At 45.0% G+C, this 14,098-nt stretch overlaps 2 protein-coding genes across 2 annotated transcripts in view; one reads left to right on the top strand and one right to left on the bottom strand.

The window, feature by feature from the left end:
• Window positions 1–3,014, top strand: part of ppfia4 (PTPRF interacting protein alpha 4) — a gene marked incomplete at both ends in the record, with an annotated part of 154,502 nt that extends 151,488 nt beyond the window's left edge. The window contains 3 exons of the mRNA XM_084062312.1: window positions 804–872; window positions 1,546–1,741; window positions 2,956–3,014. Of these exons, the coding sequence (XP_083918438.1) occupies window positions 804–872; window positions 1,546–1,741; window positions 2,956–3,014 (324 nt within the window). The remainder of the gene's footprint in view (window positions 1–803; window positions 873–1,545; window positions 1,742–2,955) is intronic.
• Window positions 3,015–8,839: 5,825 nt separating this feature from the next.
• On the bottom strand, window positions 8,840–13,355 carry myog (myogenin). The gene is made up of 3 exons (XM_084062321.1): window positions 12,512–13,355; window positions 11,333–11,432; window positions 8,840–10,208 (listed from the first exon to the last, which is right to left on the bottom strand). The coding sequence occupies exons 1-3, from the start codon at window positions 13,124–13,126 to the stop codon at window positions 10,081–10,083; spliced, it is 843 nt and encodes a 280-aa protein (XP_083918447.1). The 5' UTR covers window positions 13,127–13,355; the 3' UTR covers window positions 8,840–10,080.
• Window positions 13,356–14,098: the final 743 nt, after the last annotated feature.

The following is a 14,098-nucleotide window of genomic DNA, read 5'->3' as shown; positions in this document are numbered from 1 at the left end:
AATTGGTCTAACAGTGAAAGTTTTTTAAGCGTCTGTATATAGACGTCTATATTATAGACGTCATTTCAACGGCTATAATATAGACGTCTATATACAGACGCTTAAAAAACAGCTAAAAAACTTTCTCTGTTAGACCAATTATAACCCCGTTTTAGCCTAGCCCTTAGACGTATTTTAGACGTTTAATAGCCCGAAAAATGCTCAGTGGGTAACGTCTCTAGTCTCTACCCCGTAGGGACCCAGTAGTTTCATGCCAAGGATCCCCAAATTGATATATATTTGACCACGGACCCCCGTCTAAAAATATTTTGTGCCAGGGACCCCCAGAAGAGAAGATTTGTGTCAAATATAGCAGATGTACAAGCTTGCAGTATGGCACGAAGTGACGCGCAGTGAGCTTGTAGATCTGCTGTTTTTGAATAGCCAACATGTGAATGGATAAAGTGGTTAAGATGACTATGATGCTATGTGAACTACTTTTGCTGGGGACCCCCTGGAACCTCCCCAAGGACCCTTGGGAGTTCCCGGACCCCACTTTGAGAACCAATGCTTTGATCCATTGGTTCTACAACGTGGAATCTGGGGGGGTGGGGGTGCTTGGGTGGTGCAGTGCTTAAGTTCCTGCCCACCACCGCTGAGGTTCTGAGTTCGAATCCACCGTGGTGCATCCGCCTTTATCGAGCATCTATACGAGCACAACCCAGTGGGGGGAGGAATGAGGAATTGGCATAACGACTAAATTGGGGAGAAAAAGGTGTAAAAGCTAAAAATCTATATATTTTGTGTTGTTGTGTTTTCTTCAGGCACGGCAGGTCCTGGAGAGAGAGTTCAACAACGTGCTGGCCTTGGGGACGGACCGCAGGCTGGAGGAAGTGAGATATCTTCATGAGATTAATATTGTTGTTAATTAATAACCACTTAAACCCAGTGTTTATTTTGACAGCATTTTTTTATTTAGTTTTAGTCATAGTCTTTTGAATAAAATGTTGTTTAGTTTTAGTCATATTTCAGTCATCTGAAATATTTTAGTTTTAGTCTAGTTTTAGTCGACTAATTATCATAAGATTTTAGTCGACTAAATCTACAGTTGATTTAGTTGACTAAAATGTATTTTTGCGATGCCTTGATGGCGTCGTAATGGCTGATTTTACACTTGGTTGCACACAACACCCGAGCGCAACCAAACATAAAATTACTTGTCTTTTAGTTCTACTGGAACTCTTCTCCACTCGTCCGTGATTTTAGTCTATTGTTGGCGAAATTGTCTGTTATTTAGTCTTAGTTTTTGTCATCATAACTTAGTTTTTATTTAGTCAATGTTTTTCGTCATAGTTTTAGTCAAAATTAGCACTGCTTCAACCCCAGCATCCTTATTCTCATAAAAGAAAATAGCAGATCGATTACAAGCTTGCAACGCGTTTGTGAGCTTGTCAATCTGCTATTTTCAGCGAAGACGTTTAACTTAAGTGGTTTAAAATGATGATGACGTTCCCTCCACCTTATGTTTCTCCCTCCTCTCTTATCTTTTTCACCCCGCTATAATAGAGCGACGACGACAAGACCTTCCGGCGGTCTCCGTCGTGGCGCAAGCGGTTCCGCGCGCGGGAAGGGGGCACGGGCCTGGGCATGATGGCGGGCTCCATGGAGACGCTGCCCACGGGCTTCCGCCACGGCCTGCCCTCCATGGCCATGCCGCCCTCCATGTCTCTGATGGGCAAGAAGCAGCAGATGCAACCTGAAGGTGGGTCATCAACGACCTGGTCACCTGACCTCCTCTTTGACTTGACGCACGGCTTTGTAGGATATCCATTCACATCTCTCTGTGTGTGTGTGTGTGTGTGTGTGTGTGTGTGTGTGTGTGTGTGTGTGTGTGTGTGTGTGTGTGTGTGTGTGTGTGTGTGTGTGTGTGTGTGTGCGCGTGTGCGTGTGTCAAGTCTAGTAGAATATGAGAAATAGACAAAAAAATAGACAAGGTGCCTTACCCGTTATCCCTAAACCTCTTTGCGATTTTTTAAACTATTTTTAAAAACATTTTCAAATAGTCCAACTAGCCGATCTACATCGACACATTGTGAGCTTGTAAATTGGCTATTAGAAAATGTTCAGGAATGGCCTATGGGCTGAGGTTCTGGCTGCTCTCATTGGTATTCTGGTTTACTATCTGGCTTTCACCGCAAAGAGCACCATTCAGGCATAAAGGATCCCCTAGTCATTTTTTTAACCACTGGATCTTTAAAGACTGCATTCTGGTGCAACCTATCTGCCAGTCTTATCATCTGTTATTGTGGCAGATCTATTTCATTTGGCCACCGTCTCTGTTTTCAGATGAGGAGCCAGAGCAAAACATCTTTGTATTTTTTTATTCAAGCAGACTGTGTCTGTATGCTGTCAGTCTTATCAACTGATGAAAATAGGGCTAATTGAGAGGAACCATTTTCCTGATCCTCGCGAGAGAAATAATATTTTATGGTGGAATTAGATTCAGGTTAGGCTTAGGATAAGACAATTAAAGGTTAGGTTTAGGGGTTAGAATTAGAGTTAAACATGATTTATAGTTACTGTAGTTGCGTGCCAGTGTCGTGCACCGAAAAATAGCAGATCTACAAGCTCAGTGAGCTTGTAGATCTGTCATTTTTCGGCTCTAGGCTTACAGTTCAAAATGCCCCAAAAAATAAGAATCGCATCCATAAAATCGTCATCCTCACAAGTACTGTATAGTAATACAAACGTGTGTGTGTGTGTGTGTGTGTGTGTGTGTGTGTGTGTGTGTGTGTGTGTGTGTGTGTGTGTGTGTGTGTGTGTGTGTGTGTGTGTGTGTGTGTGTGTGCGCGTGCGCGTGCGTAGCACTCTCATAGCTTGGCCTGACTAACTGCATGCTGTGTCCTCTGTCCCGCTCTGCCACGCCCCCTCTGTGCCACGCCCTCTGTGTGCCACGCCCCCCACCCCACTCTCTAGCTCCTCCTCCAGCACCGCCCAGACTTGACCCCTCGGCCGTACGGACCTATTCATGCTAACTCTTCTCCGCTTACTAACAGGAGCACTAATGCTAACAGGTAAGCTAACAGGATAGCTGATCTGTAGCTATGATAATATAAGGACGTGTGCTTTCAAATGCCACCACAACCCTGTCAGAGGCCGCGCCCCCTGGAATCCAAACACCGGCCACACCCGTTTCCATTGGCTCGTTGTCCCGCGAGTGACAGAATGTTTGACGGGGGTGTTTGCTATGAGAACACACACACTAGTTATATAAAGGCGCTGAAGCGACGTAATTGTTTATTTCGTTTATTATAAACTGCAGGTCGGCTGCCACTTTTAGTTCTTTTAAATCGCCTTTTAAAACACCCTTTAGCATGTCAATGAATTAGAAAGACTAGAGGTTTGGTCCGCTTCGCGGCCCTCACATCTAGGCCCGATCAGCTACGTCACAGCTACGTTGCACCAACGGTGATCCAACTGATATGGCCATATATGGAGATGCGCAGTAGGGTGGGGTCCTAGCAGCAAAAACAAAGGTGCTGTGGCTAAAATGTGCAATGAAGTTTTATATTAACTGCACAATATGTAAGTACATTGAAGGTGGGGAAAGAAGCCTAGGTATTAGCCAGAGCACTGATCAATAGCCTTTGGCAAGTTTGGAGGCAAATGGAGTGATCCTGTGCTGACCAACCCCGGACGTACTTTGGAGGTCATTTCAACTATAGTAGTAGGATGAGGCGCTAACATTTATATAGGCTACTCCATATTACATTATATTATTAAGTTGGGTGGCATATAGACCTACGTATTATTATCCTACAATTTAGCGTCTGCAAATAAATCACAACTAAGGTGGCACAATTACTTCAGACTAAACTTTTGGTGATGCCTCATCTTTTCATTGGAAAATCGAAAGAGAAAGGTGGGAAATAACTGTGTGAAAGGCAGCAGCAAACAGAAGGGTTTTAAAAGGCAATTTAGCTAATGTGTATGTTCTCATAGCAAACATCCTGTCAAAAATTTACTCCACTCCCGGGACGACGAGCCAATGGAAACGGGCGTAGGCGGAATTTGGATTCCAGGGGTGTGGCAGGATTGCGGTGGCATTTGAAAAGCACGCCGTAAGGACTGGCAGGCTACTGGCACACTTCTGTGAGTTAGTTAAAGGAGCACTTCACCCATTTCCAACCGTATCTTCATATACTTGGTCCTCACTAATTAATGCTCACTGTAAGACGGCACCGTTTCTGTCTACTCACTCGTCTCCTTGGTTGGCAGTTCAGAAACCTGCCAACCAATGACATCATTAATGGGAATTCCCAAGCTAATAGAAACATCCTTTCTCTCCATGGAAAGTTAGCATGCTAACCATTGTAAGCCATTGTTCTTGCATTATTTTATTTTATTTTTTAAAAGGTTTGAAATCAGCCTACCAATGATGTCACTGGTAGGCTGGTTTCTGAACTGTCCACAGTCCTCGTCTGAGACACAGAGCAAGTAGACAAGGAGCAATGATATGAATACTTTATGTAACAGTTTGCTTTTACAGTGGTAAGATTAAATGGTGCCAAGAGGGTTTCCATTGTGGTCCTGCGTATTCAATTCATCAAGACATTTAGAGATATACACAGATACATTGTGTGGGGGGGGGGTCATTTCTGGTGTCAAGCTTAGAAGACTTGTCTAGAATGTTGAAAATGGTTGAAGTGGTCCTTTTTAAAGTTCAGGAGGAGCTTCAACACCAGCTTAGCGATGCTGTAGAGTCAAATGTGCTTGTTTTACGCATGAGGGCGCAGATGGATTAACACTCTTGGGGTCCCCCCGGGGCCAATTATTGGCCCCAACTGAGCCCCCTGGGCAAACACACTTGGAAGGCATTTTGTGGATCAAGAAAGCACCATGTACTCAATTTATCAGACAGGACTTACAGTCTATAACAGGGGTCTTCAAAAACCTACAGCAGTGTATCCCTATTTTGGGGGGTCCCCAGATGAGCTTAATGTGCAACACAAGCCAAACAAAACAACATGTAACGCCTGAACTCCTACTGTTAGGATTTAAAGTTCATACTGGAGCCACAAACCACCAGGAAACAAAGGTTGCAATCAAATATTCAGTTTATTTTTAGCCGGATAATGATGAATAGGGTTGACATTGGGTTTCATGATGATGCCATGGTTCTAAACAAAGACACAAAGAAACAAATTATAATATCATGTCAGATAACGTATCAAACATAAATATGGCCTTTAAATTATATTATACATTAAGGTATGTCATCAAAATAATAGGCCAAGTATTTACTTCATAATATTAAACATCTAAATATCCATATAACTCAAGTTCATCAATTCTTAAATATAATCATACAATCCACATCACTAGAAGTAAAACACTGGAACTTACATTATACCAGGTTTAACAGACGCATGGCAAACATCAGTGGTACATCAGCAGCACACGGCACACACAGGCCGGCTGCATGTGTTTGGAAACAAAGGACAAGGGGGGAAATGGGAATCCAGTCCTGCTTTTATAGTGGGAGAAAGTGAGGTCACCACCACAGGTACCAGTCTGAATCCCATTGTGGTGTCGCCTTGTGGAGCGGAGGGGAAATGAACCTTGCAGTTTCTGACACCTACACTTCCAAGTGTTTGTCAGGGTGGGGGGGTCCCCAATTCAAAATCATTTTGGGGGGGTCACAGCCTGAAAAGTTTGGTAACCTTTGGTAAAGCCCCAATCTGCCCAGTCGATTGAGGCTTTTAAATCATTACTTAAAACTCATCTGTTCTCTCTTGCTTTTAGTTGTATTTATGGCTCTCCTGATCCGTCTTAACTCTGCATAGTTTTTTTGTTGTTCTGTGTCAACGTGTGTTATTGGTTGATGTTTCTTTATGCTTTGAATTGCTTTGTTTTTGACCATGTTCAGCACTTTGGTGAGCTTTGGCTGTTGTAAATGTGCTATACAAATCAAAGTTTGGTTTGATTTGATTTGATAATCAGACCATGCATGAAGTTAAAGCAAGCAGGTGTTAAAGTCCCCTCTCTCTCTCTGACAGCTCGTATTCCTGTCTGTCTGTCTGTGTCTGTCTGTCTGTCTGTCTGTCTGTCTGTCTGTCTGTCTGTCTGTCTGTCCCTCTCTCTCTCTCTCTCTCTCTCTCTCTCTCTCTCTCTCTCTCTCTCTCTCCCTCCCTCAGTGCAATCTCATTACCTGTACGGACACATGCTTGCGGCCTTTCGAGAGTGATATGCCAAATGTGGAGAGAGAGCGACCGACCTGGCATCCTCGAGGAGGGGGCTTCGACCTTCGACCTGGCTCCTCGAGGACGGGGCTTCGACCTGGCTCCTCGCGGAGGAGGGGGCTTAGCCCAGTCGTCATGTCGGCCCCCGTCGTCGTCCAATCCAGCCTCGCCGCCTCTCGACCTTTCACCTCTCAACCTCTCCTTCGGACAACGTGCAATACCTAAGAGGTCAACTCCTTTGACCTTTGAACTCCGAGAGCGCTCATCATCATCGGCCGCGCTCAGAGACTCGTTCCTGGTGATCTAACCCCCCCCCAACCCCCCCCCCAGTGCTCCCAGTAGCCTTGTTGTCGTGGTGTTGTACTCCCGCCCCCTCAGCTGTGGGTTCTGGTTTTTGGGGGAAAAAATGGCTCTTTTTGACTTTGACAAGAACTAAAGCAAAACCCAAAGCCATGTCGTGAGGGTTTATGTCACGTCTTCTGGAGTCGTTTGTTTCCATGCGCTAACGGGCGCTAAGTATGTTTTTTTTAATGACGTACCATCCGTATGACGTCGTCATGGAAACGTAAACAAACAAACAAACAAACAAACAAAAAAACACACCACACAACTTCACACGTTCTGGAAAGTTCCAGATTATATGGAAGGTTCTGGGGTTTAACAACTTCCTAGCCGAAAAGAGCCAAAACACTTGAGCCAAAAAAAAATAAGACATCCGGGTTCTTAAGTTCTGTTCGGAATGTCGGGAGGAGGGGAGGGGGGGAGGGGTGGGGGGGGTCTCGCAACTTGAATCAAGTCCAAGCCAAAATTCTCCCGCCGTCCGTCCAGCACCAGCGAAGCAGCACAAAAAGTTGGCTGGACTCGACTGTATAGAATATTATATAAAAACAAAAACAAAAAGGAAGGTTATTATGAATCCATGGGAATGATGAATATATACTGATGTAAAGATGATGGCAGATCCCACTGCAAACTGACCCCCGTATCGGTTATGCAAGGTATTATCTCATTTATCGTCCCTGTACATAAAATGGATGACTTATGTTTTTTATAGAAATATTATATATAAATATATATAAATATATATATATTGGAATTATATATGGAGAATAATATAATATCATTGCTGTATGAAACCCAATTCCCTGTATTCGGTAGTGACTGTTCTCTTTCTCTCTCTCTCTCTCTCCCTCTCTCTCTCTCTCTCCGTGTCTTCTACTGTTGCGCTGTCAGTGTGTGTGTGTCTGCGTGCGTGTGTGTGTGTGTGTGTGTGTGTGTGTGTGTGTGTGTGTGTGTGGGTGTGTGCGTGCATGTGCGCGTGTGTGCGCGTGCATGTGAGTGTGAATCGTTAAGTGGGAGGGGCTGACCGAGTTGGAGCGCGTTTCTGTGAAAGCGACAAAGACTTCTTCACAGGTTCATGGGTCCAATTCTACTCCATCTTCCTCCTCCTCCTCCTTCTGCCTCTCTCTCTCTCTTTTTTTCTGTTTCCTTGACCTCCTTCTTCTTCTTCTCCTTCTTCTTCTTCTTCTTCTTCTGACACTGTAGCCGTTAACCTCTTCTTCTTCTTCTCTTCTCCTCCTCTCTCGCCTTCTGTATGTAGCCTAGAATAGAGAGGATACCTTTAATACGAAGTAGTGTGTGTGTGTGTGTGTGTGTGTGTGTGTGTGTGTGTGTGTGTGTGTGTGTGTGTGTGTGTGTGTGTGTGTGTGTGTGTGTGTGTGTGTACAGCATGTATGGGTGGATGAGTGAAACCAATAACCACTTGAGCCTGATTTATATTTCGTCGTAGGGAGGTGACACACAGCAAAAGTAGCCGGTCTAATGGACGTGCTGTGAGCTTACGTATAGACTGGCTACTTTTTGAAAAAAAAAAATCCCTATGATGCCCAAACAGAGGGACGGACGCCAGGTTTGGGAGTGGTTGAGTCTAATCTTATACTCGTGTGACTTCAGTCTCTTCTACATTGAGACCTGCGTTGCGTACGAGACTAAAGAGTCCATATTCCCCCTAAATAGTTTCACATGTGGACATAAAGGTTAGTGTTGACAAACCGTAGCTCCTCCCTCTTGCTGAATCCCTCCTTACTTCCTCTCCAATCAAAACTGTAAACTGCTGCTCGGCATCAGCCAATCACATCCCACAACAAAGAGACTGCTGGAACCCGACGGAGGCGCGACGAATCGCGTCTTCCGATCGGGTTCCTCTTAATCATCATCGCCACGTTGGAGATGTTAGCCGGCTAGCGCTCGTTACGGCGCGCTGATCGGCTCTTTTGTCCAATGAGAACACGACATATCGGTGAACCAGTGAAGTATTGGATGAGTGTGTAAATTATTATGATTTTTATTTTAATTTCTACGTTTGTTTTTCAAGTTGTCTAAAAGGTGTAACGTGCTATGTGGCAGCTATGAGTACTGTATGTGTATTTATTCCAGGTGTGAAACTGATGCTGACAAATCAAGATTTTATTATTTGGCAATTTAAAAAAAGAGTACTGTATTTATGGAACTATATAGACATAAGTAAAGCTGTTTTTGTAAGATATCGGCTGGTGTTTGTGTGTTCCTTTTAATTAATGTTTGCATGGTGGTCAAAATGTCGACAGCGAGAGACGGCGTATTGAAAATCATCTTTAATTGCAAATCACCTTTTAGAAACATCTACAAATACACAACAATCTTAGTTATAAAAGTCAAAAAATAAGTTAGCAAAAAATAGAAAATAAAATAGCAAAAAAAAAACTCCACTCTGTAGAAAAAGGGAACGTATTTACATCACTAGCATTCATAACCGGTTTAAATTAAGCAGGTCTTGGTCAAAAGAAAAACTGCCATAATAAGGTATTTATTGGCCCCACAAATAAAACTCATGTTTTTAAGCATAATAATAATAATAATAACAACAACAATACACACACAAAAACAGAACACAAAATAGACCAGGGAAAGGTTGCGAATTGAGGAACATTTCTTTAAATTAAGGTAGAAAAAGGAACAGAAGTCTGCATTCAGGTCGAGCAGAGAAGCACACTGGTAACTAAAGGTCTATTTATTTGGTTTGATCATGCAGTGAAGAGTGTAGCTCTCTGGTTGGACTCTGAAGCTCTGACACATGCAGCGTGGACCACAGCGAAAGGCCAGGCTCTCTATGCTCCGTCATATGACGAAAAGCATAAATTGAGCATAAGGCAGGGAATCAACATAATAAAGCCTAGTTGTGAGCGGCATGGGAGGAATTCAGTATGGCTTCTTATAGCCGACCCTTAGACATCGACAGAGATCTTATATTTAGGATTGTGTGCTAGGGGCCCCCATACAAGATTTGTGTTGTTAAAATATTTCAAAAATATTCTAACTTTTTCAGATATTTTTGAAAGAAATAGCAGATTTAGATGGAGTCCGGCTATTTTCAAATAGCCAATGTTTAAAGGTTTAAAGCGGTTAAACTGCCTTTTTGATGCTATTCTAACTCATTTTGCTTGGGATAGACCCCCTGGAACCCCCTCGAGGACCCCACTTTGAGAACCACTGTCGCATAAGACCAAACACCCCGAATGAGGCGTGTGGTGGACCCCCCAAAAAATACATGGAATTGAGATCTTTTTGTTTTTGGTGTCTCCATGTGGAGTAAGTACTTGTCAGTTGTTGTTGTGTGTGTGTGTGTGTGTGTGTGTGTGTGTGTGTGTGTGTGTGTGTGTGTGTGTGTGTGTGTGTGTGTGTGTGTGTGTGTGTGTGTGTGTGTGTGTGTGTGTGTGTGCGTGCGTGCGTGCGCGTGCGCGTGTGCGTGTGTGTGTGCGTGCGTCTCTCTCTCTCTGCGTGTCTATGGGTCAGCTTTTTGGAGGGGTTTTTGGAAGGGTTTTTATTTGGGAATGTCCACGGGCACCACGGGATACGCCCCCACCACCTCCACCGCCGCTGAGATGCTCTCCACGATGGAGGTCAGCGAGCGCATGTTGTTCTGCTCTGGAGAGTCTGCACTCAGGAGATCTGGAGGAGGAAGAGGAGAGAGACAGAGACGTGTCATTCATGATAAAACCCCTGATTCAGTTAAACTCCGAGAGGTCAGTGGTTCTCAACGTATAAGTGGGACGGACCCCCAGCAGGGTTCCTTTGAAGGGGTTCCAGGGGGTCCGCCGCAAAAATGAGGAACTCTTATATCAGGGGTCTTCAACGTTTTCAGGCCAAGGACCCCCTAGCTGAGAGAGAGATGAAGCAGGGACCCCCTACTCTATATTGTATAAAATTGTGTTCCAGATTCAACATTTTTTGTTTACGTGGTCTGCTCTTTTTTTCCCTCTACACCTATGCCTCTTTGCCAAAAATAGCCGATCTAAAAAAAATATCTGCTATTTTTGGCTAAAGTTCTCCTCAGAAAAGTGATGCTAGGGTTCAAGAGGTCAAATAAAAGATCCTATCACACAAAGATTTGGCGGACCCCCTGTAGTAACTCTGAGGACCCCTGGCTTATATTATAATAAAGCTATTCATTTTCCTGGTCCTCACAAGATAAATGTGTGTTTTGAGATATTGATTGATTGATTAAATACTTTATAAACAGCACAGACAGACAGTTTTATACGACGATGCTAAAAGGATAAACCCCAAGAAAGGACTATGGCTGGTTTCTATTGTGGTCCTGTGCATTCAATTCATCAAGACATTCAAAGACAAACAATAACATACAAAATATGCAAAATTATCATATAAACGATTAGTAAAAAAAAAGACAACATATGTACAGCAAACAGGGGGTGGGGGGGGGGGGGGGGTATTATATGCGATAAAGTATGATCTTTAACGTTAGACTTAAGATTTGGAAATGATTGGGATTGGGTTTAAGGTTCTGATCAGACATGTAGAGGTTGGGTTTTGGGGTTAGAGTTAGAGATAGGCTTGATTTACTTAGTTGCGCACTGGTGACGTAGGCCGAAAATGTACGATCTACAAGCTCACACACGGTAAGAAATGGCAAAGAATTGTGTGTGTTAGTGGTTACACTGCTCTGGCGTGTGTTTGTGTGTGTGTGTGTGTGTGTGTGTGTGTGTGTGTGTGTGTGTGTGTGTGTGCGTGTGCGTGTGTGTGTGTGTGTGTTTGTGCGCGTGTGTGCGTACCATCGTTGTTGTAACCCTGGTTACACTGCTCTGGCGTGCTGCTCCACTCAGGGCTGCTGCAGCAGGTGCTGCCAGAACTGGGCTCGCTTGACGACGACACCTGTTACCATGGAGACAAGAAACCACATGCAGGAGGTGCTGTCAGTCACGATGGTAATGTTATGACACGACCCCGCCCCCAACCCAACCCCACACACACACACACACACACACACACACACACGCACACGCACACGCACACGCACACGCACACACACTCTGTGTATATGTCTAGTACATATATACAGTAGCTAGACATATTTAAATGTAGTGACACACAAGACAATTGTCCTAGCGGATGACCAATACATGTTATTCTATGGGTTAGGTATGATAAGTAATAACGTCATTGTGTCGTACACTTTTACTCTTACTTTTTATTTTGTATCGTTATTCTTATTTCTCATTCTATCCTCTTCTCTCTCTCTCTCCTCATCCCACGTTTGACCTTCAATCCTTTCTTTAAAACGTGTTCCTCCAGTAATCCCTCCATCTCTCCAACTGACTCATCATCATCATCATCATCATCATCCTCACCCTGCCTGCATCACAGTCAAATCCGGAGTTAAAGGAATAGTTCACCCAAAAATCAATTATTTTCTATCAATTACACACCCCATGAAACATTGAATTCATAGAGTTTTTTGTTTTGTTTTTGACGCATTCCTGAGACAATAACTTGATGACCGTCTGTGTTTCCGGTAGGAGACTCAAACCCGAAACACAACTAGTCCTTTAAACGGCCACTCTTTTTTTTACCATGCACAGCAACATCCGGAATGATCCAGAGTATAAAAATTAACCTTCATGGGTCCATGTATCCATTAGTAACTCAGTGACAGTGTACAAATGTAACCAAATGGACCCGTTCACTGTCAAGAGTTAAACACTCAGGATTGTACTGTGACGTCCTGTGATTTAGCATTCCTTTTAAACCAATTAAATTACGGTCCCTGGCACAAAACATTTTCTGATGGGGGTCCGTGGCCATACATACAAATATCAATTTGGGGGTCCTCCTTGTCACAAAAAGAGAACTACTGATTTAGAAGGCCTCATAATGGGTTAACACTCTCATCCTCTCCATCCTTCCTATAAAATCCTTTCCTCCTGCCGGTTTGGTTCGGTCCTAGTACTCACTCTGGGCTGACCGGTACCGCCGGGTCCGGCCCGGTGGTAGTGCTGCCCCACGCCGCCGCCCGTCTCGCCGCCCCCGCCAACGCCGTCCTGCTGGTTGAGCGAGGACACCAGCGCCTGCAGCCTCTCGATGTACTGGATGGCGCTGCGCAGGATCTCCACCTTGGGCAGCCTCTGGTTGGGGTTCATCAGCGTGCTGCGCTTCAGCGCCTCGAACGCCTCGTTCACCTTCTTCAGCCGCCGCTTCTCCCGCAGCGTGGCCGCTTTCCGCCGGTCCATGGTGACCGTCTTGCGCTTGCACAGCTTGCACGCCCACGGCAGGCACTGCCCGGGGCAGTGGGGCTGGTGGTCCCCCACGCCCGACTGGGGCGAGAGGCCCGACAGCGGCGAGGCCTTGTCCTCCATCCCCAGCATCCCGCCTCCGACGCCTCCTCCCACCGCGGACAGACCCCCGCACAGGCCCATCATGGAGCTCCTGTCCTGGTATACGCCCCCGCCCCCTCCACCCTGGTCGTAGCCCCCCGGCAGGCGAGAGCCGGGGAAGTAGCCGCCGCCGTCCCCTCCCTCGTAAAAGCGCTGGTCGGGGAAGAAGTACGGGTTGGTCTCGAAAAGCTCCATCGCTTCGGACGGACGGTCTGGATGAGAACGTTAGAGGATGGGGATGAAGGTTCTCCTGCTTTTTACTCCCCCAGATCTCCTCCGTTATAGATGTAGATCTTTTAGTGTCCCGTTGCCTGGAAGAGTGTGCAGCGGGCGGTGTGTACGTGTGTGTGTGTGTGTGTGTTGTGTGTGCGCTTGTGTGTGTGTGTCTCTCCCAGCACTATGGGTTTGTGATGAGAGGAAGATGTGTGGAGAACAACTGCTGCTGGAGAGCAACTGTAGGCTGGCATTTAAACCCCTCAGCCTGCTGCTGCCTGCCTGAGGAGGATCACAGGGTTAAATTTAGCACGAGCCCCCGGAAACCCGACACCACGTTTAGCTGTTGCTGCACATCTAGCCCCCTCTTCCTCACATCTCTCTGTCGGGACCCCTTAGCTCTCTGTCGGGACCCCCCCCTACTCTCTGGGGGTCTTCACGTTGTCCGCTGAGTGCAGAAGTGTGCGACGTGTATCCGTGGTGGAAAGTATAGCGGAGTAACTGTACATTTACTTAATGTGTCATTTTGAACTACTTTTGAACTACTTTAAAATACTTTAAAACTTCTGCTATAAATCTCAGAGGCAAAATATTGTACGTATATTGTAAACCTTAGCTTCGTAAATTAACGCCCTACTTGATCATACTACAGCGTCACACAAAAGCATCAAAATATATGCTATATTTTGTTTTGGACATAGAGGTTTCCACCTGACAGAAACGATTTATAAGTCCTATTTATGCTTCGGGCCGTTCGGAAAAAAAAGCTCATGTGACGCATTGTGAGCTTGTAGATCTGCTACTTGCCTACTTTTTCATCAAAGTACATTTTTTTGATAAAGGACGGAAGTAAAAAAAAAAAAGTAACTGTGAGTATGTGTGTGTGTGTGTGTGTGTGTGTGTGTGTGTGTGTGTGTGTGTGTGTGTGTGTGAATATTTGTGTTTCTGTCTATG

Source organism: Gymnoscopelus microlampas (genome assembly GCF_963454915.1).
Source record: "Gymnoscopelus microlampas genome assembly, chromosome: 7".
Classification (NCBI taxonomy): Eukaryota; Metazoa; Chordata; class Actinopteri; order Myctophiformes; family Myctophidae; genus Gymnoscopelus; species Gymnoscopelus microlampas.
Note: the sequence above shows the minus strand (reverse complement) of the source record. Positions and strands in the feature narration are given on the sequence as shown.